We start from the raw sequence: 26,980 nt of genomic DNA, 5'->3' as shown, positions 1-26,980 counted from the left end.
TGCAGTCCTATGTAACACCACAGATAACACAGTGATAACTCTCTGAGTACAGATAATGTAGTAGATGTCACCTGCAGTCCTATGTAACACCACAGATAACACAGTGATAACTCTCTGAGTACAGATAATGTAGTAGATGTCACCTGCAGTCCTATGTAAGAGCACAGATAACACAGTGATAACTCTCTGAGTACAGATAATGTAGTAGATGTCACCTGCAGTCCCATGTAACACCACAGATAACACAGTGATAACTCTCTGATTACAGATAATGTAGTAGATGTCACCTGCAGTCCTATGTAACACCACAGATAACACAGTGATAACTCTCTGAGTACAGATAATGTAGTAGATGTCACCTGCAGTCCTATGTAACACCACAGATAACACAGTGATAACTCTCTGATTACAGATAATGTAGTAGATGTCACCCGCAGTCCTATGTAACACCACAGATAACACAGTGATATCTCTGAGTACAGATAATGTAGTAGATGTCACCTGCAGTCCTATGTAACACCACAGATAACACAGTGATAACTCTCTGAGTACAGATAATGTAGTAGATGTCACCTGCAGTCCTATGTAACACCACAGATAACGCAGTGATAACTCTCTGAGTACAGATAATGTAGTAGATGTCACCTGCAGTCCTATGTAACACCACAGATAACACAGTGATAACTCTCTGATTACAGATAATGTAGTAGATGTCACCCGCAGTCCTATGTAACACCACAGATAACACAGTGATATCTCTGAGTACAGATAATGTAGTAGATGTCACCTGCAGTCCTATGTAACACCACAGATAACACAGTGATAACTCTCTGAGTACAGATAATGTAGTAGATGTCACCTGCAGTCCTATGTAACACCACAGATAACGCAGTGATAACTCTCTGAGTACAGATAATGTAGTAGATGTCACCCGCAGTCCTATGTAACACCACAGATAACACAGTGATATCTCTGAGTACAGATAATGTAGTAGATGTCACCCGCAGTCCTATGTAACACCACAGATAACACAGTGATAACTCTGAGTACAGATAATGTAGTAGATGTCATCTGCAGTCCTATGTAACACCACAGATAACACAGTGATAACTCTCTGAGTACAGATAATGTAGTAGATGTCACCTGCAGTCCTATGTAACACCACATATAACACAGTGATAACTCTCTGAGTACAGATAATGTAGTAGATGTCACCTGCAGTCCTATGTAACACCACAGATAACACAGTGATAACTCTCTGAGTACAGATAATGTAGTAGATGTCACCTGCAGTCCTATGTAACATCGCAGATAACACAGTGATAACTCTCTGAGTACAGATAATGTAGTAGATGTCACCTGCAGTCCTATGTAACACCACAGATAACACAGTGATAACTCTCTGAGTACAGATAATGTAGTAGATGTCACCTGCAGTCCTATGTAACACCACAGATAACACAGTGATAACTCTCTGAGTACAGATAATGTAGTAGATGTCACCTGCAGTCCTATGTAACACCACAGATAACACAGTGATAACTCTCTGATTACAGATAATGTAGTAGATGTCACCCGCAGTCCTATGTAACACCACAGATAACACAGTGATATCTCTGAGTACAGATAATGTAGTAGATGTCACCTGCAGTCCTATGTAACACCACAGATAACACAGTGATAACTCTCTGAGTACAGATAATGTAGTAGATGTCACCTGCAGTCCTATGTAACACCACAGATAACGCAGTGATAACTCTCTGAGTACAGATAATGTAGTAGATGTCACCTGCAGTCCTATGTAACACCACAGATAACACAGTGATAACTCTCTGATTACAGATAATGTAGTAGATGTCACCCGCAGTCCTATGTAACACCACAGATAACACAGTGATATCTCTGAGTACAGATAATGTAGTAGATGTCACCTGCAGTCCTATGTAACACCACAGATAACACAGTGATAACTCTCTGAGTACAGATAATGTAGTAGATGTCACCTGCAGTCCTATGTAACACCACAGATAACGCAGTGATAACTCTCTGAGTACAGATAATGTAGTAGATGTCACCCGCAGTCCTATGTAACACCACAGATAACACAGTGATATCTCTGAGTACAGATAATGTAGTAGATGTCACCCGCAGTCCTATGTAACACCACAGATAACACAGTGATAACTCTCTGAGTACAGATAATGTAGTAGATGTCATCTGCAGTCCTATGTAACACCACAGATAACACAGTGATAACTCTCTGAGTACAGATAATGTAGTAGATGTCACCTGCAGTCCTATGTAACACCACATATAACACAGTGATAACTCTCTGAGTACAGATAATGTAGTAGATGTCACCTGCAGTCCTATGTAACACCACAGATAACACAGTGATAACTCTCTGAGTACAGATAATGTAGTAGATGTCACCTGCAGTCCTATGTAACATCGCAGATAACACAGTGATAACTCTCTGAGTACAGATAATGTAGTAGATGTCACCTGCAGTCCTATGTAACACCACAGATAACACAGTGATAACTCTCTGAGTACAGATAATGTAGTAGATGTCACCTGCAGTCCTATGTAACACCACAGATAACACAGTGATAACTCTCTGAGTACAGATAATGTAGTAGATGTCACCAGCAGTCCTATGTAACACCACAGATAACACAGTGATAACTCTCTGAGTACAGATAATGTAGTAGATGTCACCTGCAGTCCTATGTAACACCACAGATAACACAGTGATAACTCTCTGAGTACAGATAATGTAGTAGATGTCACCAGCAGTCCTATGTAACACCACAGATAACACAGTGATAACTCTCTGAGTACAGATAATGTAGTAGATGTCACCTGCAGTCCTATGTAACACCACAGATAACACAGTGACAACTCTCTGAGTACAGATAATGTAGTAGATGTCACCTGCAGTCCTATGTAACACCACAGATAACGCAGTGATAACTCTCTGAGTACAGATAATGTAGTAGATGTCACCAGCAGTCCTATGTAACACCACAGATAACACAGTGATATCTCTCTGAGTACAGATAATGTAGTAGATGTCACCTGCAGTCCTATGTAACACCACAGATAACACAGTGATAACTCTCTGAGTACAGATAATGTAGTAGATGTCACCTGCAGTCCTATGTAACACCACAGATAACACAGTGATAACTCTCTGAGTACAGATAATGTAGTAGATGTCACCTGCAGTCCTATGTAACACCACAGATAACACTGTGATAACTCTCTGAGTACAGATAATGTAGTAGATGTCACCTGCAGTCCTATGTAACACCACAGATAACACAGTGATAACTCTCTGAGTACAGATAATGTAGTAGATGTCACCTGCAGTCCTATGTAACACCACAGATAACACAGTGATAACTCTCTGAGTACAGATAATGTAGTAGATGTCACCTGCAGTCCTATGTAACACCACAGATAACACAGTGATAACTCTCTGAGTACAGATAATGTAGTAGATGTCACCTGCAGTCCTATGTAACACCACAGATAACACAGTGATAACTCTCTGAGTACAGACAATGTAGTAGATGTCACCTGCAGTCCTATGTAACACCACAGATAACACTGTGATAACTCTCTGAGTACAGATAATGTAGTAGATGTCACCTGCAGTCCTATGTAACACCACAGATAACACAGTGATAACTCTCTGAGTACAGATAATGTAGTAGATGTCACCTGCAGTCCTATGTAACACCACAGATAACACAGTGATAACTCTCTGAGTACAGATAATGTAGTAGATGTCACCTGCAGTCCTATGTAACACCACAGATAACACAGTGATAACTCTCTGATTACAGATAATGTAGTAGATGTCACCTGCAGTCCTATGTAACACCACAGATAACACAGTGATATCTCTCTGAGTACAGATAATGTAGTATATGTCACCTGCAGTCCTATGTAAGAGCACAGATAACACAGTGATAACTCTCTGAGTACAGATAATGTAGTATATGTCACCTGCAGTCCTATGTAACACCACAGATAACACAGTGATATCTCTCTGAGTACAGATAATGTAGTAGATGTCACCTGCAGTCCTATGTAACACCACAGATAACACAGTGATAACTCTCTGATTACAGATAATGTAGTAGATGTCACCTGCAGTCCTATGTAACACCACAGATAACACAGTGATATCTCTCTGATTACAGATAATGTAGTAGATGTCACCTGCAGTCCTATGTAAGAGCACAGATAACACAGTGATAACTCTCTGAGTACAGATAATGTAGTATATGTCACCTGCAGTCCTATGTAACACCACAGATAACACAGTGATATCTCTCTGAGTACAGATAATGTAGTAGATGTCACCTGCAGTCCTATGTAACACCACAGATAACACAGTGATAACTCTCTGATTACAGATAATGTAGTAGATGTCACCTGCAGTCCTATGTAACACCACAGATAACACAGTGATATCTCTCTGATTACAGATAATGTAGTAGATGTCACCTGCAGTCCTATGTAAGAGCACAGATAACACAGTGATAACTCTCTGAGTACAGATAATGTAGTATATGTCACCTGCAGTCCTATGTAAGAGCACAGATAACACAGTGATAACTCTCTGATTACAGATAATGTAGTATATGTCACCTGCAGTCCTATGTAACACCACAGATAACACAGTGATATCTCTCTGAGTACAGATAATGTAGTAGATGTCACCTGCAGTCCTATGTAACACCACAGATAACACAGTGATAACTCTCTGATTACAGATAATGTAGTAGATGTCACCTGCAGTCCTATGTAACACCACAGATAACACAGTGATATCTCTCTGATTACAGATAATGTAGTAGATGTCACCTGCAGTCCTATGTAAGAGCACAGATAACACAGTGATAACTCTCTGAGTACAGATAATGTAGTATATGTCACCTGCAGTCCTATGTAACACCACAGATAACACAGTGATATCTCTCTGAGTACAGAAAATGTAGTAGATGTCACCTGCAGTCCTATGTAACACCACAGATAACGCAGTGATAACTCTCTGAGTACAGATAATGTAGTAGATGTCACCAGCAGTCCTATGTAACACCACAGATAACACAGTGATAACTCTCTGAGTACAGATAATGTAGTAGATGTCACCTGCAGTCCTATGTAACACCACAGATAACGCAGTGATAACTCTCTGAGTACAGATAATGTAGTAGATGTCACCAGCAGTCCTATGTAACACCACAGATAACACAGTGATAACTCTCTGAGTACAGATAATGTAGTAAATGTCACCTGCAGTCCTATGTAACACCACAGATAACACAGTGATAACTCTCTGAGTACAGATAATGTAGTAGATGTCACCTGCAGTCCTATGTAACACCACAGATAACACAGTGATAACTCTCTGAGTACAGATAATGTAGTAGATGTCACCTGCAGTCCTATGTAACACCACAGATAACGCAGTGATAACTCTCTGAGTACAGATAACGTAGTAGATGTCACCTGCAGTCCTATGTAACACCACAGATAACGCAGTGATAACTCTCTGAGTACAGATAATGTAGTAGATGTCACCTGCAGTCCTATGTAACACCACAGATAACACAGTGATAACTCTCTGAGTACAGATAATGTAGTAGATGTCACCTGCAGTCCTATGTAACACCACAGATAACACAGTGATATCTCTCTGAGTACAGATAATGTAGTAGATGTCACCTGCAGTCCTATGTAACACCACAGATAACACAGTGATAACTCTCTGAGTACAGATAATGTAGTAGATGTCACCTGCAGTCCTATGTAACACCACAGATAACACAGTGATAACTCTCTGAGTACATATAATGTAGTAGGTGTCACCTGCAGTCCTATGTAACACCACAGATAACACAGTGATAACTCGGAGTACAGATAATGTAGTAGATGTCACCTGCAGTCCTATGTAACACCACAGATAACACAGTGATCACTCTCTGAGTACAGATAATGTAGTAGATGTCACCTGCAGTCCTATGTAACACCACAGATAACACAGTGATAACTCTCTGAGTACAGATAATGTAGTAGATGTCACCTGCAGTCCTATGTAACACCACAGATAACACAGTGATAACTCTCTGAGTACAGATAATGTAGTAGATGTCACCTGCAGTCCTATGTAACACCACAGATAACACAGTGATAACTCTCTGAGTACAGATAATGTAGTAGATGCCACCTGCAGTCCTATGTAACACCACAGATAACACAGTGATAACTCTCTGAGTACAGATAATGTAGTAGATGTCACCTGCAGTCCTATGTAACACCACAGATAACGCAGTGATAACTCTCTGAGTACAGATAATATAGTAGATGTCACCTGCAGTCCTATGTAACACCACAGATAACACAGTGACGCTGAGCTCTGCGGTCTGGCGTCTCCGGTAGACATTATTCCTGTTTCCCGGCGGTCTCGGCAGCGGTTGTCACTCCTGTATGAGCCGCAGTCACCGCAGCGACAGACTCCGGTATTTTACTCTTCAACTAGAAGAAAACACGTTGTGACAGTCGTCACTCAGCGGCAGACGGGCGAGAGCGAGGAAGGGAAAGATCCTGAAGAGAGCGGCGCTGAAATCACTTCAAGAGCGAAGTCATTATATCGGGAGGGCGGTTATACTCTGCGGTATTATATACTGGTGTTATACACTGCGCTATTTTACACTACGGTATTATACACTACGGTAGGTATTACGCACTGCAGTATTACACCCTGCGGTATTACACACTACGGTATTATACTCTGCGGTATTATATACTGGTGTGTTATACACTGCGGTATTATACACTACGTGGTATTACACTCTGTGGTATTATACACTACGGTATTATACTCTGCGGTATTATACACTACGATAGGTATTACGCACTGCGGTACTACACCCTGCGGTATTACACCCTAAGGTATTATACACTACGGTATTATACACTGGTGTGTTATACACTGCGGTATTATACACTACGTGGCATTACACTCTGTGGTATTATACACTACGGTATTATACTCTGCGGTATTATACACTGTGGTATTATACACTACAGTATTATACACTACAGTATTACACTACGGTATTATATACTGGTGTGTTATACACTGCGGTATTATACACTACGTGGCAGTACACTCTGTGGTATTATACACTACGGTATTATACACTACGGTATTATACTCTGCGGTATTATACACTACGGTAGGTATTACGCACTGAGGTATTAAACCCTGCGGTATTATACACTACAATATTACACTCTGTGGTATTATACACTACGGTATTATACTCTGCGGTATTATACATTATGGTATTATACACTACGGTATCACACACTACAGTAGGTATTATGCACTGCGGTATTACACACTACGGTATTACACTCTGTGGTATTATACACTGCGGTATTATACTCTGCGGTATTACACACTACGGTATTACAATCTGCGGTATTATACACTACGGTATTACACACTGCGGTATTACACACTGCGGTATTACACACTGCGGTATTATACACTGCGGTATTATACACTACAGTATTATACACTACAGTATTATACACTACAGTATTATACACTACGGTATTATACACTACGGTATTATACTCTGCGGTATTATACACTACAGTATTATACTCTGCGGTATTATACACTACAGTATTATACACTACAGTATTATACACTACGGTATTATACTCTGCGGTATTATACACTACGGTATTATACTCTGCGGTATTATACACTACGGTATTATACTCTGTGGTATTTTTCTCTACGGTATTATACACTACAGTATTATACACTACAGTATTATACTCTGCGGTATTATACACTACAGTATTATACACTACGGTATTATACTCTGCGGTATTATACACTACGGTATTATACTCTGTGGTATTTTTCTCTACGGTATTATACACTACAGTATTATACACTACAGTATTATACACTACAGTATTATACTCTGCGGTATTATACTCTGCGGTATTATACTCTGTGGTATTATACACTACAGTATTATACACTACAGTATTATACTCTGCGGTATTATACACTACGGTATTATACACTACAGTATTATACTCTGCGGTATTATACACTACAGTATTATACTCTGCGGTATTATACACTACAGTATTATACTCTGCGGTATTATACACTACAGTATTATACTCTGCGGTATTATACACTACAGTATTATACTCTACGGTATTATACACTACAGTATTATACACTACGGTATTATACACTACAGTATTATACTCTGCGGTATTATACACTACAGTATTATACTCTGCGGTATTATACACTACGGTATTATACACTACAGTATTATACACTACAGTATTATACACTACAGTATTATACACTACAGTATTATACTCTGCGGTATTATACACTACAGTATTATACTCTGCGGTATTATACACTACAGTATTATACACTACAGTATTATACACTACAGTATTATACTCTGCCGCTTCCCAGCGTAGTCGCTGACTGTCTGACATTGTTCCTCGCTCTTTTATCTCTCGGCAGTGGGGTCTCTTCCTGCCGGTGACTGATGAGGTCATTATTCCGCTTGCTGTCGGGGTCTTTCCAGGGTCATTATCAAACCCCTCAGTACAATGTAATAATGATGTGTTCAAGATGTGACTGGAGCCTGCGGAGCGGCTCTGGTGGTGAGGGGGTTAACCCCGCTGGGAGCCCCCCTCTGCCTCTCCCACCCTGATCCCTTTTGTTTTTTTGATGTGCGGGTTCCCAGGCGGTGATCTGAGGGTGGGCTCCGTCCTGATAACTGATCGCTCATCAGCTGTGCCGCTTCTGTGAGAAACTATTGTCCCACTCGCTGCGCCGGCGCTCACGCGTTTGGGAAAAGGTTGGCGAGTCATGGGAAAAGCAGCCGAGGACAGGACTGGAGGCCGAGGGGCTGCACCCAGGCCGTCCCCATGTTTACAAGACATAGGAAAACAGCTGCTGCCGACACATCCCTGCCAGGGGCCGCGCATCCCCCCATTATCACACTCAGGGGCCGCGCATCCCTCCATTATCACACTCAGGGGCCGCGCATCCCCCCATTATCACACTCAGGGGCCGCGCATCCCCCCATTATCAGTCTCAGGGGCCAGGCATCCCCCATTATCAGTCTCAGGGGCCGCGCATCCTCCCATTATCACACTCAGGGGCCGCGCATCCCCCCATTATCACACTCAGGGGCCGCGCAACCCCTTATTATCAGACTCAGGGGCCGAACATCCCATTATCACACTCAGGGGCCAGGCATCCCCCCATTATCAGACTCAGGAGCCGCGCATCCCCCCATTATCAGACTCAGGGGCCACGCATCCTTCCATTTTCAGACTCAGGGGCCGCGCATCCCCCCATTATCAGACTCAGGGGCCGCGCATTCCCCCATTATCAGACTCAGGGGCCAGGCATCCCCCCATTATCAGACTCAGGGGCCGCGCATCCCCCCATTATCAGACTCAGGGGCGACGCATCCTCCCATTATCAGACTCAGGGGCCGCGCATCCCCCCATTATCAGTCTCAGGGGCTGCGCATCCTCCCATTATCAGACTCAGGGGCCAGGCATCCCCCCCATTATCAGACTCAGGTGCCAGGCATCCCCCCATTATCAGTCTCAGGGGCTGCGCATCCTCCCATTATCAGACTCAGGGGCCAGGCATCCCCCATTATCAGTCTCAGGGGCCGCGCATCCTCCCATTATCAGACTCAGGGGCCAGGCATCCCCCCATTATCACACTCAGGGGCCGCGCATCCCCCCATTATCAGACTCAGGGGCCGAACATCCCCCCATTATCACACTCAGGGGCCAGGCATCCCCCCATTATCAGACTCAGGAGCCGCGCATCCCCCCATTATCAGACTCAGGGGCCAGGCATCCCCCCATTATCAGACTCAGGGGCCAGGCATCCCCCCATTATCAGACTCAGGGGCCACGCATCCTCCCATTATCAGACTCAGGGGCCGCGCATTCCCCCATTATCAGACTCAGGGGCCACGCAGCCTCCCATTATCAGACTCAGGGGCCGCGCATCCCCCCATTATCAGACTCAGGGGCCGCGCATCCCCCCATTATCACACTCAGGGGCCAGGCATCCCCCCATTATCAGACTCAGGAGCCGCGCATCCCCCCATTATCAGACTCAGGGGCCGCGCATCTCCCCATTATCAGACTCAGGGGTCGGGCATTCCCCCATTATCAGACTCAGGGGCCGGGCATCCCCCCATTATCAGACTCAGGGGTCGGGCATCCCCCCATTATCAGACTCAGGGGCCGGGCATCCTCCCATTATCAGACTCAGGGGCCGCGCATCCCCCCATTATCAGACTCAGGGGCCGCGCATCCCCCCATTATCAGACTCAGGGGCCGCGCATCCCCCCATTATCAGACTCAGGGGCAGCGCATCCCCCCATTATCAGACTCAGGGGCAGCGCATCCCCCCATTATCACACTCAGGGGCCGGGCATCCCCCCATTATCAGACTCAGGGGCCGCGCATCCCCCCATTATCAGACTCAGGGGCCGCGCATCCCCCCATTATCAGACTCCAGGACCGTGCATCATCCCATTATCAGACTCTAGGACCGCGCATCCCCCCCATTATCAGACTCAGGGAACTGCACAACCCCCCATTATCAGACTCAGGGACTGCGCATCACCCCTATTATCACACTCCGGGACCACGCAACCCCCCATTATCAGACTCAGGGAATGCACATACCCACATTTCAGGGGTCTGGGATCAGAGATTTCACATGGATCCCAACAATAAGGGCGCTGTAGAACTTGACGATTTCTGGAAATTTCTAGAAGTGGGTAGAGCTCTACAGATGCCCCCTCCCACCCGCTGTGAAATGACAGAAGATACGTGTAGGTGGAGATCCCCTTTAAGACAGTGCCCTCACCTGTATTTGCTGCTGGAGCAGGTTGATTTTGTGCTGCTGCTGCAGGAGCTGCTGCTGTTGCCTCGCAATCTGCAATAAAAGTGATTTGGGAAAATTCTAAGCAGGTTCCAGGTATGACGGTGTGAGCTGTTGTGCGGGCTGCGGTGCACTCACCTGCTCCTGCTGCTGCTTGGCCAGCTCCATCTGTTGCCGCTGTTTCTCAATCTGCGAAGCGGCGAGCTTTTTCTGCTCGTCGTGTGCTGCCAGCAGCTGCTCTCGCAGACTGGTGAGCTGGTTTATCATCCCCATGAGCTGACGCTCCTTCTCCGCCAGGCTTTCCGGAGTCCCTGGGGACGGAAGCGAGAATTAATAGAAAGTTCAGTACATCCATTGTCAGCGACTGAAAGCCCTCCTCCCCACAACCACAGAGACCCCAAGAGTAAAGGGCAACATCTAACCCCATGGATCCACAACTGTACGACCAATCAGAACATCCCCTGGACAAAGGGTCGTCCTGCCATCTACTGATGAAGCGATCACCGATCTCCCGCCATCTACGGAGGAAGCCATTGCCGATCTCCCGCCATCTATGGAGGAAGCCATCGCCAATCTCCCACCATCTACGGAGGAAGCCATCACTTACCTCCCGCCATCTAATGAGGAAGCAATCGCCGATCTACCGCCGTCTACTGAGGAGGCGATCGTCTACCTCCTGCCATCTACTGAGGAAGCGATCGCCGATCTACCGCCGTCTACTGAGGTAGCAATCGCCAATCTAGCTGATCTCCCGCCATCTATGGAGGAAGCCATCACGACCACCCACCATCTACTGAAGAAGCAATAGCCTGTCTACCGCCACCTACTGAGGAAGCGATCACTGATCTCTCGCCATCTACTGAGGAAGCAATCGCCGATCTACCGCCGTCTACTGAGGAAGCAATCGCCAATCTCCCGCCATCAACGGAAGAAGACATAGCTGATCTCCCGCCATCTATGGAGGAAGCCATCACGACCACCCGCCATCTACTGAAGAAGCAATCGCCTGTCTACCGCTGTCTATTGAGGAAGAGATCACCGATTTCCTGTCATCTACTGAGGAAGCAATCACCGATCTACCGCCACCTACTGAGGAAGAGATCGCTGATCTCCTGCCATCTACTGAGGAAGCAATCGCCGATCTACCGCCGTCTAGTGAGGAGGCGATAGTCTACCTCCCACCGTCCACTGAGGAAGCGATCGCTGATCTCCCGCCATCTACTGAGGATGCAATCGCCAATCTCCCGCCATCAACGGAAGAAGACATAGCCGATCTCCCGCCATCTATGGAGGAAGCCTTCACGACCACCCGCCATCTACTGAAGAAGCAATCGCCTGTCTACCGCTGTCTATTGAGGAAGCGATCGTCAACCTCCCGCCATCTACTGAAGAAGCAATCGCCTGTCTACCGCTGTCTATTGAGGAAGTGATCACCGATTTCTTGCCATCTACAAAGGAAGCAATCGCCGATCTACCGCCATCTACTGAGGAAGCGATTGTCAACCTCCCGTCATCCACTGAGGAAGCAATCGCCGGTCTACCGCCGTCTATTGAGGAATAGATCACCAATTTCCCGTCATCTACAGAGGAAGCGATCTCCGACCTCCAGCCATCTGCGGAGGAAGCGATCGCCGATCTACCGCCGACTGCAGAAAAAAGTGATCGCTGAAAGCAATACGGAGAAAGCAATTGCTGATCTCCCGCCGCCTCATGAGGAAGTGACCGCCAATTTCCCGTCGCCTCCAGAGAAAGTGATCGCCGATTTCCCACCATCCACAGAGGAAGTGATCACCAATCTGCACCCGCCTCTGAAGGACGCGATCGCCGACGTCCCGCCATCTACTGATGAAGCGATCACCGATCTCCCACCATCTACTGAGGAAGCGATCGCCGATCTCCCACCATCAACGGAGGAAGCCATCGTCGATCTCCCGCCATCTACGGAGGAAGCCATCGTCGATCTCCCGCCATCTACGGAGGAAGCCATCACCTACCTCCCGCCATCTACTGAGGAAGCGATCACTGACCTACTGACTTCTACTGAGGAAGTGATCACTGATCTCCCGCCATCAACGGAGGAAGCCATCGTCGATCTCCCGCCATCTACGGAGGAAGCCATCGTCGATCTCCCGCCATCTACGGAGGAAGCCATCGTCGATCTCCCGCCATCTACGGAGGAAGCCATCACCTACCTCCCGCCATCTACTGAGGAAGCGATCACTGACCTACCGACTTCTACTGAGGAAGTGATCACTGATCTCCCGCCATCAACGGAGGAAGCCATAGCCGATCTCCCACCATCTATGGAGAAGGTCATCATGACCTCCCGCCAACTACGGAAGAAGCCATCACGACCTCCCGCCATCTACTGAAGAAGCAATCGCTGACCTCCAGCCATCTACTGAGGAAGCTATCACCAATCTACCGCCGTCTACTGAGGAAACGATCGTCAACCTCCTGCCACCCCTGGAGGAAGCGAACACCGATCTACCGCCATCACGACCTCCTGCCATCTACTGAAGAAGCAATCACTGACCTCCAGCCATCTACTGAGGAAGCGATCACCGATCTACCGCCGTCTACTGAGGAAGCGATCGTCCAACCTCTCGCTATCTACTGAGGAAGCAATCGCCTGTCTAGCGCCGTCTATTGAGGAAGCAATCACCGATTTCCCGTCATCTACAGAGGAAGCGATCTCCGACCTCCCGCCATCCACTGAGGAAGCGATTGCAGATCTCCCGCTATCTACTGAGGAAGTGATCGCCGATCTAGCACCATCTGCGGAGGAAGTGATTGCCGATCTACCGCCGTCTGCGGAGGAAATGATCATCGGCCTCCCGCTGTCTACAGAGAAAGTGACTGCCAATTTCCCACTGCCTCCAGAGGAAGCGATCGCTGAACTCCCACCATCCACAGAGGAAGTGATCACCAATCTCCAGCCGCCTCCGGAGGAAGCGATCGCCGACGTCCCGCCATTTACTGAGGAAGCGACAACAGATCTACCGCCATCTACGGAGGAAGCGATCGCTGATCTACCACTATCTACTATGAAAGCGATCACTGATCTCAACTCATCCACGGAAGAAGTGATCGCCAATCTCCAGCCACCTTTGGAGAAAGCGATCGCCGATCTCCCGCCATCCACGGAAGAAGTGATTGCCAATCTCTTGCCGCATCCAAAGGAAGCGATCACCGATCTTCTGTCATCCACAGAGGAAAATATCACCAATCACCCACCGTTTATAAAGGAAGTGATCGCCAATCTCCCGCCGCATCCAAAGGATGCGATCGCTGATCTTCCATCATCCACGGAGGAAGTAATCGTCAATGTTCCATCATCCAAGGAGGAAGTGATTGCCAATCTCGCGCTGTTTATGGAGGAAGTGATCGCCGATCTCCCGTCGCCTCCGGAGGAAGTGATCACCAATCATGACAGTCTCAGGAGGAGCCGATTGCCAATCTACTGCCATCTATGGAGGAAATGATCACTGATCTCCCTCATCCAATGGAGGAAATGATCACTGATCTCAAGAATCATATGGAGGAAATTATTGCTGATCTCAAGTATCATATGGAGGAAATGATTGCTGATCTTCAGCTGACTACAGAGAAAGTGATTACGATCTCCAACTGCCTATGCAGGAAGTGATTGCCGATATCCCGCCATCTACAGAGGAAGTGATCACTGATCTCCCACTGCCTAGAGAAAAAGTGATTGTCAATATCCCGTCATCTATAGAAGTGATCGCCAACTTCCTGCCATATACAGCGGCAGTGATTGCCGATCTGACGCCATCTACAGAGGAAGTGATTGCTGATCTCCCGCACCCAACGGAGAAAGTAATCATGGATCTCCTGCATCCCATGGAAGATATGATCGCTGATCTTCTGCTGCCTAGAGAGGAAGTGATCGCCGACCTACCACATCCTATGGAGTAAGGGATCACTGATCTCCCGCCATCTACAGAGGAAGTGATAGTCTATCTTCCGCATCCTACAGAGGAAGTGATCACTGATCTCCCACTGCCTACAGAGGAAGTGATCGCCAATCTCCCACCATCGACAGACGAAGTGATGGTCTATTTCCCGCATCCTACAGAGAAAGTGATTTCCGATCTCCCGCCATCTACAGAGCAAGTGATCAATGATCTCTCACTGCCTACAGAGGAAGTGATGTTCTATTTCCTGAATCCTACAAAGGAAGTGATTGCCGATATCTCGCCATCTATAGAGGAAGTGATCGCCGATCTCCTGCCATCTAAAGAGGAAGTGATCACTGATCTCTCACTGCCTACGGAGGAAGTGATGGTCTATTTCCCCGCATCCTAAAAAGAAAGTGATTGCTGATCTCCTGCCATCTACAGAGGAAGTGATTGCTGATCTCCCGCCATCTACAGAGGAAGTGATTGCTGATCTCCCGCCATCTACAGAGGAAGTGATTGATGATCTCCCACAGCCCAGCACTAGAGGGGTGCTGTTCCTTTAAGTGGTACAGCCGTCTCCTCTGAATTCCTTGTTTGTTCCTTTATGGAACACAATGTTTTGCCGGAGAATCCTGTGGCTTCCGATGAGTAACGATATCGCTGATATTTTCCTTTAATTTAAAAAGAAACTTATTTCCAGAGAAACATTCAGAAATGTTCCAAAAACATCTGGAGGTGCGGAGCGTGGCTGACCGTGCAAAATCCCGATACTGACCATCACAGACATGCAGGGACCAGGACCACTGCTACCTGTCACATACATCATCTGGATATGCCCAGCTCTCCCATACATTTCTAATACATCCTGCTGATCGGCGCCCCCTGCAGGATGATGACTACTTTTCAGGCTCATTAGTGATACATTTACATGCCGATCGCTCTCCAGTCGCCAGTTCTGTTGCTTACATCTTAAAAGCCTCGGCGAATAATTACAGCCCATTGTCTATAATTGTGTCAAAATGGATAAAACGAGCAAAGGCGACGGCGAGTGCGAGAGCGGAGCGGCGCTAAATATTGACTGGATCGTTCCTGGAATACATTGACCAATTGACACGAGTTCCCGTAATTACGGGGCAGCGCTCTCCTCAGCAAATCGGTAGCACAGAGGTCACATGCATTAATGTAACTCAGACCGCCGGTCCCCCGAATCGAGAGGCACACAAATATCACTGAAATATAGAAAATGAGTCCAGCGCGCCACTCCAGATCTGTCATTAATGTAACTCAGACCGCCGGTCCCCCGAATCGAGAGGCGCACAAATATCACTGAAATATAGAAAATTAGTTCAGAGCGCCACTCCAGATCTGTCATTAATGTAACTCAGACCGCCGGTCCCCCGAATCGAGAGGCGCACAAATATCACTGAAATGTAGAAAATGAGTCCAGCGCGCCACTCCAGATCTGTCATTAATGTAACTCAGACCGCCGATCCCCCGAATCCAGCAGCACACAAATACCCCCAATCGAGCGGCGCACAAATATCACTGAAATATAGAAAATGAGTCCAGCGCGCCACTCCAGATCTATCATTAATGTAACTCAGACCGCCGGTCCCCCGGAATCGAGCGGCGCACAAATATCACTGAAATGTAGAAAATGAGTCCAGCGCGCCACTCCAGATCTGTCATTAATGTAACTCAGACCGCCGATCCCCCGAATCCAGCGGCACACAAATATCCCTGAAATGTAGAAAATGAGTCCAACAAGCCACTCCAGATAGGTCATTAATGTAACTCAGACCGCCGATTCCCTGAATCGAACGGCGCACAAATATCACTGAAAAGTAGAAAATGAGTCCAGCGCGTCACTCCAGATATGTCAATAATGTAACTCAGACCGCCGTTCCCCCGAATCGAGCGGCGCACAAATATCACTGAAATGTAGAAAATGAATCCAGCGCGCCACTCCAGATCTGTCATTAATGTAACTCAGACCGCCGATCCCCCCGAATCGAGAGGCGCACAAATATCACTGAAATGTAGAAAATTAATCCAGAGCGCCACTCCAGATCTGTCATTAATGTAACTCAGACCGCCGGTCCCCCGAATCGAGAGACTCACAAATATCCCTGAAATGTAGAAAATGAGTCCAGCGCACCACTCCAGATCTGTCATTAATGTAACTCAGACCGCTTATCCCCCGAATTGAGCGGCGCGCAAATATCACTGAAATGTAGAAAATTAGTCCAGCGCGCCACTCCAGATCTGTCATTAATGTAACTCAGACCGCCGGTCCCCCCGAATCGAGAGGCGCACAAATATCACTGAAATGTAGAAAATTAATCCAGCGCGCCACTCCAGATCTGTCATTAATGTAACTCAGACCGCCGATCCCCCGAATCGAGAGGCTCACAAATATCACTGAAATGTAGAAAATGAGTTCAGCGCGTCACTCCAGATCTATCATTAATGAAACTCAGACCGCCGATCCCCCCAATCGAGCGGCACAAAAATATCACTGAAATGCGGAAAATGAGTCCAGCGCGCCACTCCAGATCTGTCATTAATGTAACTCAGAACGCCGATCCCCCGAATCGAGAGGCACACAAATATCCCTGAAATGGAGAAAATAAGTCCAATGCGCCACTCCAGATCTGTCATTAATGTAACTCAGACCGCCGATCCCCCGAATCGAGAGGCGCACTAATATCCCTGAAATGGAGAAAATAAGTCCAATGCGCCACTCCAGATCTGTCATTAATGGCCACTTAACGGTGCGGCCACAAAAGGTGACAAAACCGGTTACTCATCACCTGCGGAGAAATTAGGACAATCCGGGATACACCAACACAACAGCCGGAGCCGGGGTGACATTGTGCTGACGTTCAGCGGCTCCTGACAGGACGGACGTACGATTCACAGAGGAGATCTAAAACCAGTAAAGTTCAATTGATCTTCGGTCCTGGGAGATTATCCCCATAATCCGCACATTAACCCCGCGGTGGAGCGCTCACTGTCATTCAGGACGACGCCAGCACCGCCAGGATTAATAGTTTTATTGTCTAATCCGTCACCAGAGACTGCAGCAGCTTCATTATACAGACATAAAACTGATCCAATCCTCCAGTCACCTCCAGAGCAGCAGTCACCTCTACAGCTTCACTCACTATTCTGCAGCTACATTGTGTCCAATCCTCCAGAGCTGCAGTCACAATTCTGCTGTTACATCATGTCTTATTCTCCAGTCACCTCCAGAGCTGCAGTCACTATTCTGCTGTTACATCAGGTCTTATTCTCCAGTCACCTCCAGAGCTGCACTCACTATTCTGCTGTTACATCATGTCTTATCCTCCAGTCACCTCCAGAGCTGCACTCACCATTCTGCTGTTACATCATGTCTTATCCTCCAGTCACTTCCAGAGCTGCAGTCACTATTCTGCTGTTACATCATGTCTTATCCTCCAGTCACCTCCAGAGCTGCACTCACTATTCTGCTGTTACATCGTGTCTTATCCTCCAGTCACTTCCAGAGCTGCAGTCACAATTCTGCTGTTACATAGTGTCTTATACTCCAGTCACCTCCAGAGCTGCGCTCACTATTCTGCTATTACATCATGTCTTATTCTCCAGTCACCTCCAGAGCTGCAGTCACTATTCTGCTGTTACATCATGTCTTATCCTCCAGTCACCTCCAGAGCTGCAGTCACTATTCTGCTGTTACATCGTGTCTTATCCTCCAGTCACCTCCAGAGCTGCAGTCACTATTCTGCTGTTACATCATGTCTTATCCTCCAGTCACCTCCAGAGCTGCACTCACTATTCTGCTGTTACATCGTGTCTTATCCTCCAGTCACCTCCAGAGCTGTAGTCACTATTCTGCTCTTACATTGTGTCTTATCCTCCAGTCACCTCCAGAGCTGCAGTCACTATTCTGCTGTTACGTCATGTCTTATCCTCCAGTCACCTCCAGAGCGGCACTCACTATTCTGCTGTTACATCATGTCTTATCCTCCAGAGCTGCAGTCACTATTCTGCTGTTACATCATGTCTTATCCTCCAGTTAACTCCAGAGCTGCAGTCACTATTCTGCTGTTCCATCGTCTCTTATCCTCCAGTCACCTCCAGAGCTGCAGTCACTATTCTGCTCTTACATTGTGTCTTATCCTCCAGAGCTGCAGTCACTATTCTGCTGATACATCGTGTCTTATCCTCCAGTCACCTCCAGAGCTGCAGTCACTATTCTGCTCTTACATTGTGTCTTATCCTCCAGAGCTGCAGTCACTATTCTGCTGATACATCGTGTCTTATCCTCCAGTCACCTCCAGAGCAGCAGTCACTATTCTGCTCTTACATCGTGTCTTATCCTCCAGTCACCTCCAGAGCAGCAGTCACTATTCTGCTCTTACATTGTGTCTTATCCTCCAGTCACCTCCAGAGCTGCAGTCACTATTCTGCTATTACATTGTGTCTTATCCTCCAGTCACCTCCAGAGCTGCACTCACTATTCTGCTGTTACATCATGTCTTATCCTCCAGTCATCTCCAGAGCTGCACTCACTATTCTGCTGTTACATCATGTCTTATCCTCCAGTCACCTCCAGAGCTGCACTCACTATTCTGCTGTTACATTGTGTCTTATCCTCCAGTCACCTCCAGAGCTGCAGTCACTATTCTGCTCTTACATTGTGTCTTATCCTCCAGAGCTGCAGTCACTATTCTGCTCTTACATTGTGTCTTTTCCTCCAGTCACCTCCAGAGCTGCAGTCAATATTCTGCTGTTACATTGTGTCTTATCCTCCAGAGCAGCAGTCACTATTCTGCTCTTACATCGTGTCTTATCCTCCAGAGCTGCAGTCACTATTCTGCTCTTACATGGTGTCTTATCCTCCAGTTACCTCCAGAGCTGCAGTCACTATTCTGCTGTTACATGGTGTCTTATCCTCCAGTCACCTCCAGAGCTGCAGTCACTATTCTGCTGATACATCGTGTCTTATCCTCCAGTCACCTCCAGAGCAGCAGTCACTATTCTGCTCTTACATTGTGTCTTATCCTCCAGTCACCTCCAGAGCTGCACTCACTATTCTGCTGTTACATCATGTCTTATCCTCCAGTCAGCTCCAGAGCTGCAGTCACAATTCTGTTGTTACATTGTGTCTTATCCTCCAGTCACCTCCAGAGCTGCACTCACTATTCTGCTGTTACATCATGTCTTATCCTCCAGTCACCTCCGGAGCTGCAGTCACTATTCTGCTGTTACATCGTGTCTTATCCTCCAGTCACCTCCAGAGCTGCACTCACTATTCTGCTGTTACATCATGTATTGTCCTCCAGTCACCTCCAGAGCTGCAGTCACTATTCTGCTCTTACATTGTGTCTTATCCTCCAGTCACCTCCAGAGCAGCAGTCACTATTCTGCTCTTACATTGTGTCTTATCCTCCAGTCACCTCCAGAGCTGCACTCACTATTCTGCTATTACATCGTGTCTTATCCTCCAGTCACCTCCAGAGCTGCAGTCACAATTCTGCTGTTACATTGTGTCTTATCCTCCAGTCACCTCCAGAGCTACGGTCACTATTCTGCTCTTGCATGGTGTCTTATCCTCCAGTCACCTCCAGAGCTGCACTCACTATTCTGCTGTTACATTGTGTCTTATCCTCCAGTCACCTCCAGAGCTGCAGTCACTATTCTGCTGTTACATGGTGTCTTATCCTCCAGTCACCTCCAGAGCTGCAGTCACTATTCTGCTGTTACATGGTGTCTTATCCTCCAGTCACCTCCAGAGCTGCGGTCACTATTCTGCTCTTGCATGGTGTCTTATCCTCCAGTCACCTCCAGAGCAGCACTCACTATTCTGCTCTTGCATGGTGTCTGAGGCTGTGGATGTGACAGGAGTAGGACATGATATGTAGGACTCTGGAGCTATGGGGCTGTTTGGGCCCGGTGTGTAGGAGCCCCTCTGACGGTGTGATTCCCCCCCCCCCCCCCCGGTCTGTAGGATTTCTTCTATATTCGGTACTTCGTGCCATCCTGCAGATCTGGATACGGGGGCGATGCGTGCGCTCCTGACCTCACGTTCTGAGATGGCGGAAACATCGGTGCTAAACATTATTTCTATGAAACATCACGGCCGGTAGGTGCGGCCCCCCCGGTGGGATTCACACATGGAACGAGCCAAATTCAGTAATCGTCCGAGTGCAGAGTCTGGAGCCAAAGACAACGTGTGTGTGAACGGCCCCCCGAAGACCGAGCGGGGGAGGGGAGGCAATGTGGTCACATCACAACCAGGTGCCCCCCTCCCCGCACAGAAACGTATATCTCCAGGGGGATTAATTATAGAATCAGCATTTACCAACGACCAGAAGAAAAACACAAAACGTATAAAACCAACGGGAAAGTAACAAAGACATAAATATAGGGAGGATGAAACTGCGCGCTCACGTCACACCAGCTCTACAGCCACCTCAGTAATGGCTGATACCAGGGAGTAGTAGCCGCCCATGCGCCTTCCTCGGCCGGTCCTGCGCTGCGGCACCTGCAGATGTTCGGCGGCCCCTCGCGGTGACGTCCCCGGCCCCTCGCTATTGTTCCTGTGCACTGAGATCTGACGTCCCCTCGCTGCGCTGAGCCAAGTGGAATAATTGTGAGATCTCGGGGCGGATAATGACTCGGGGCGAGTTAATCTTGTTACCTCCAATTAGGAGAGGGATGAATCCCCTTAAAATTATCCACAAAAATCAGCCCCCCCACCCCCCCCCCCACCGGACAGACCCCGCACTAGAGCTTCCCAATTACCCAGACACAGCCCCTCGCATTTCCTCTCCGGTCACCTCCTGCGCAGCTTCTAGCGTTTTTACATCACTATTTTTACTTTGTAATTAAACTGAAGAATAAAAACATGAAAAACGGAACTTTAAAAAAAACATGAAAAATGATGAACCTCAATGGTCACATAGTATCTCTGTCTGCTGTCTGATACACGGATGGTGACCCGTAAGTGATTCTTTATGTAACCTCGGACTAATATCGGGCGAGTCTGACCCCAACACTGATGAGTGCAGAGCCCGCCGCCATCTACCATCGGTCCATGTGTAACGCCGTCCATGCGCGCTCACACTGACCTGTATTGTCCGGATACTATAAGTTTAGCACACGGACGATTGATACGTTCCTCAGTGACCGCAGGAAGCCGCCGTGTTTCGCCTCTAATGCACACAGCAAAGTGTTACATTGTTTCATTGTCTGTGTTACATTGTTTTACTCCATTACATAATTTTCTTCTGTGAACATGGTTTCCTTCTCGCTGTTACATTGCTTCCGTTCGGGGTTCATTCACATGTCAGTTTTTGCCACATGCAAGAAAAGTCGACAGAGTTTCATCAGTGCTCGGCCTCATAGACTAGAATAGGAAAAACAAGAACCGCAAAAAACTGGAGTCTGAACGAGCCCCTACATTGCTTTCTATTACAGTTTCTTTCTCTCTGATACATTGTTTCTTACTATTACTTAGTTTTCTTTTTTTTGCTACATTGTTTCTCTCTATTATATTGTTTCATGGTTTCTCATCTCAATGACATTGATTCCCATTCACGGTTTCTCTATTACATTATTATCTTTTCAGTTACATTTTTCTTTCTATTAAACAGTTTCATCCTCTGTTACATTGTTTCTTTTATATTCTTCTTGTCTCCACTACATTGTTTCCCTCTCTTGATTAAATTCTTTCCATCTTTGTTACTCCGTTACCTTATTCTTCCATTATTATTATTATTATTATTATTATTTCCTTCTGTTTTCTGTGTTACATTGTTTCCTTCTCTACATTAAACTATTTGCTTCTCTGTCATGTTTTTCCTTCACCCTGTTAAATTGCTTCTATCTCCCTATTACATTGTTTCTTTCTCTGTGTCACATTGCTTGCTTCTCTCTGTTGCACTGTTTCCTTTGCTGTTACATTGTTTCCTTCTGTATATTACACTGTTTCATTCTGTTAAGTTGCTTTTCACCCTGTTATTGTTTCCTTCTCTATATTACACTGGTTTCTTTCTCCCAGCTACATTGTTTCTTTTGCTGTTATATTGCCTCATTCTCCCTACTACATTGCTTCCTTCTATATATTACAGTTTCCTTCTCTGTATTACATTGCTTATGTCTCTGTCACTTTGTTTCCGTCTCCCCTTTACATTGTTTCCTTTTCTATATTACACTGTTTCATTTTCTATATTACACTATTTCCTTCTCTGTTACATAGTTTTTGTCTCCTTGTTACATTGTTTCCTTTGATTACATTGTTTCCATCTATATATGACACTGTTTTCGTCCCCTTGTTAAATTGTTTCCTTCTGTTACATTGTTTCCCTCACTATATTAGCTTTCGTCTCCGTTACATTGTTTCCTTCTGGTACACCGTTTTCTTTTCTATATGACACTGTTTTCATCTCCCTGTTACATTGTTTCCTTCTGTTACATTGTTTCCTTCTCTATATGATACTGTTTTAGTCTCCCTGTTATATTGTTTCCCTCATTATATTAGTTTTTGTCTCCGTTACATTGTTTCCTTATGGTACACCGTTTCCTTTGCTATATGACACTGTTTTTGTCTCCCTGTTACATTGTTTCCTTCTGTTACATTGTTTCCTTCTCTATATGACACTTTTTTCACCCGTTACATTGTTTCCTTCTGTTACACCGTTTCCTTCTCTATATGACACTGTTTTTGTCTCCCTGTTACATTGTTTCCTTCTCTATTACATAGTTTTTGTCTCATTACATTGTTTCCTTCTCTATTACATAGTTTTTGTCTCCCTGTTACATTGTTTCCTTCTCTATTACATAGTTTTTGTCTCGTTACATTGTTTCCTTCTCTATATGACACGGTTTTGGCTCCCTGTTACATTGTTTCCTTCAGTTACATTGTTTCCTTCTCTATTACATAGTTTTTGTCTCCCTGTTACATTGTTTCCTTCTCTATATGACACTGTTTTTGTCTCCCTGTTACATTGTTTCCTTCTCTATTACATAGTTTTTGTCTCGTTACATTGTTTCCTTCTCTATATGACACGGTTTTGGCTCCCTGTTACATTGTTTCCTTCGGTTACATTGTTTCCTTCTCTATTACATAGTTTTTGTCTCCCTGTTACATTGTTTCCTTCTCTATTACATAGTTTTTGTCTCGTTACATTGTTTCCTTCTCTATATGACACTGTTTTTGTCTCCCTGTTACATTGTTTCCTTCGGTTACATTGTTTCCTTCTCTATTACATAGTTTTTGTCTCCCTGTTACATTGTTTCCTTCTCTATATGACACTGTTTTCGTCTCCTTGTTACATAGTTTTTGTCTCGTTACATTTTTTCCTTCTCTATATGACACTGTTTTTGTCTCCCTGTTACATTGTTTCCTTCTCTATATGACACTGTTTTTGTCTCCCTGTTACATTGTTTCCTTCGGTTACATTGTTTCCTTCTCTATTACATAGTTTTTGTCTCCCTGTTACATTGTTTCCTTCTCTATATGACACTGTTTTCGTCTCCTTGTTACATAGTTTTTGTCTCGTTACATTTTTTCCTTCTCTATATGACACGGTTTTTGTCTCGCTGTTACATTGTTTCCTTCTCTATATGACACTGTTTTTGTCTCCCTGTTACATTGTTTCCTTCAGTTACATTGTTTCCTTCTCTATTACATAGTTTTTGTCTCCCTGTTACATTGTTTCCTTCTCTATATGACACTGTTTTTGTCTCCCTGTTACATTGTTTCCTTCTCTATATGACACTGTTTTCGTCTCCTTGTTACATAGTTTTTGTCTCGTTACATTGTTTCCTTCTCTATATGACACTGTTTTCGTCTCCTTGTTACATAGTTTTTGTCTCGTTACATTGTTTCCTTCTCTATATGACACTGTTTTTGTCTCCCTGTTACATTGTTTCCTTCGGTTACATTGTTTCCTTCTCTATTACATAGTTTTTGTCTCGTTACATTGTTTCCTTCTCTATATGACACTGTTTTCGTCTCCTTGTTACATAGTTTTTGTCTCGTTACATTGTTTCCTTCTCTATATGACACTGTTTTTGTCTCCCTGTTACATTGTTTCCTTCTCTATATGACACTGTTTTTGTCTCCCTGTTACATTGTTTCCTTCGGTTACATTGTTTCCTTCTCTATTACATAGTTTTTGTCTCCCTGTTACATTGTTTCCTTCTCTATATGACACTGTTTTTGTCTCCCTGTTACATTGTTTCCTTCTCTATATGACACTGTTTTCGTCTCCTTGTTACATAGTTTTTGTCTCGTTACATTGTTTCCTTCTCTATATGACACTGTTTTCGTCTCCTTGTTACATAGTTTTTGTCTCGTTACATTGTTTCCTTCTCTATATGACACTGTTTTTGTCTCCCTGTTACATTGTTTCCTTCGGTTACATTGTTTCCTTCTCTATTACATAGTTTTTGTCTCGTTACATTGTTTCCTTCTCTATATGACACTGTTTTCGTCTCCTTGTTACATAGTTTTTGTCTCGTTACATTTTTTCCTTCTCTATATGACACTGTTTTTGTCTCCCTGTTACATTGTTTCCTTCTCTATATGACACTGTTTTTGTCTCCCTGTTACATTGTTTCCTTCAGTTACATTGTTTCCTTCTCTATTACATAGTTTTTGTCTCCCTGTTACATTGTTTCCTTCTCTATATGACACTGTTTTTGTCTCCCTGTTACGTTGTTTCCTTCTCTATATGACACTGTTTTCGTCTCCTTGTTACATAGTTTTTGTCTCGTTACATTTTTTCCTTCTCTATATGACACTGTTTTTGTCTCCCTGTTACATTGTTTCCTTCTCTATATGACACTGTTTTTGTCTCCCTGTTACATTGTTTCCTTCTCTATTACATAGTTTTTGTCTACCTGTTACATTGTTTCGCGTCTAATATTGCACTGAAGCGATTATCGATAATATTTTTCGCTTTTTGTTTCCCTGGCCGCTCTCATCATCATGATCAGCGTTGATGGTGGTTTCTCCGGAGGACTGAGGCTCCAGCACGACGTCTGGCAGAAATTTTCTGTTTTCCGGACAGAAGTGAAAAAAGTCGAGAGTTTTCCTAAGTGGAATAAAGGCGCGGTGTTGTGCGGATACCTGAGCGGCCCTGACGGGCGAGAGCAGAATAGAAAGCCTTTGTTACAGGGCGAGGGTCAGACGGCTGAACGTAAACACGGCCCCTGTTGTCTCACCAAATACAGCTGTGCCCCATCTGAATCCCCCTTTGTCGGGCAGCGGTGGCACAAACCTGTCATTCTTGTGCAGTAAATAAGCCAGACCCCCCCCTGACCCCACAAGGATCCTACAAGTCAAATTAATCTCCCCCCAGAGGGCAGGACTCAATTACATCCACCCCACACCCACAATGGACAATAATGGCCGCTGTCACGGGAGTCACAGGAACAATAAACCAGCGCTTGTTTTCACAGCTTTCTGCCATAACCTCAGTACACTGCTACCCCTGTCTGACACGTCTGCGGCGGCCCCTCCACCATGGAAGTGGGACCCCCACACTGACCCTAGAGGCCAGGGCAGCGCTGCTCTAAGAACAGGTCTGTGTCAGTCTTCACTGTAGATTAGCATTCTCTTCATGAACCTGGAAGCTCAGGATGAACATAGGTCCGAAATAAATAGTAGGAATGCAACACAGAGATTAAAGACCATATTAGGGCCTAACCATATGGGGGCGTCACACATTTCATGCCCGTGGTACCATGTACATGTGAGGTAGAGCTGACCGGCCCCCCAGGGATCCTCTCTGTATATGATTTATGTACAGAGCTCAAGGGATTCCAAAAAAGTAAGAATATACATTAGAGGGGAACTCCCATCATCCGCAGGTACGTAAGCGCCCCCCCCTGGCCGTATAAACACTTTGCAGCCACCGTTTCTACACTGCACCAGTTTCTGGCTTTCTTTCCCCAAGTTGCCATTTTTCCGCCCCTGGAGGGCAGGTCCAGGCTTCTCATTGGTCAGGTGATGTCACGTGACCACTCAGCCCCACCCCCGAGGAACACAGAA

The 26,980-nt window shown here is 45.7% G+C and overlaps 1 protein-coding gene across 1 annotated transcript in view; it reads right to left on the bottom strand.

Annotated features, from left to right (window-relative positions):
- The window catches only part of SOX5 (SRY-box transcription factor 5), a 581,616-nt gene that overhangs the window by 242,969 nt on the left and 311,667 nt on the right, over positions 1-26,980 (bottom strand). Inside the window, exons 6-7 of the mRNA XM_073650528.1 lie at positions 11,147-11,319; positions 10,994-11,062 (exon numbers count right to left, since the gene is read on the bottom strand). Coding sequence (XP_073506629.1) covers positions 10,994-11,062; positions 11,147-11,319 — 242 coding nt within the window. The remainder of the gene's footprint in view (positions 1-10,993; positions 11,063-11,146; positions 11,320-26,980) is intronic.

Source organism: Phyllobates terribilis, unplaced genomic scaffold (genome assembly GCF_046119375.1).
Source record: "Phyllobates terribilis strain yellow unplaced genomic scaffold, ASM4611937v1 Scaffold_10__3_contigs__length_209671492, whole genome shotgun sequence".
Lineage (NCBI taxonomy): Eukaryota > Metazoa > Chordata > Amphibia > Anura > Dendrobatidae > Phyllobates > Phyllobates terribilis.
The sequence above is the reverse complement of the archived record's forward strand: the minus strand, read 5'-3'. Positions and strand labels throughout refer to the sequence as shown.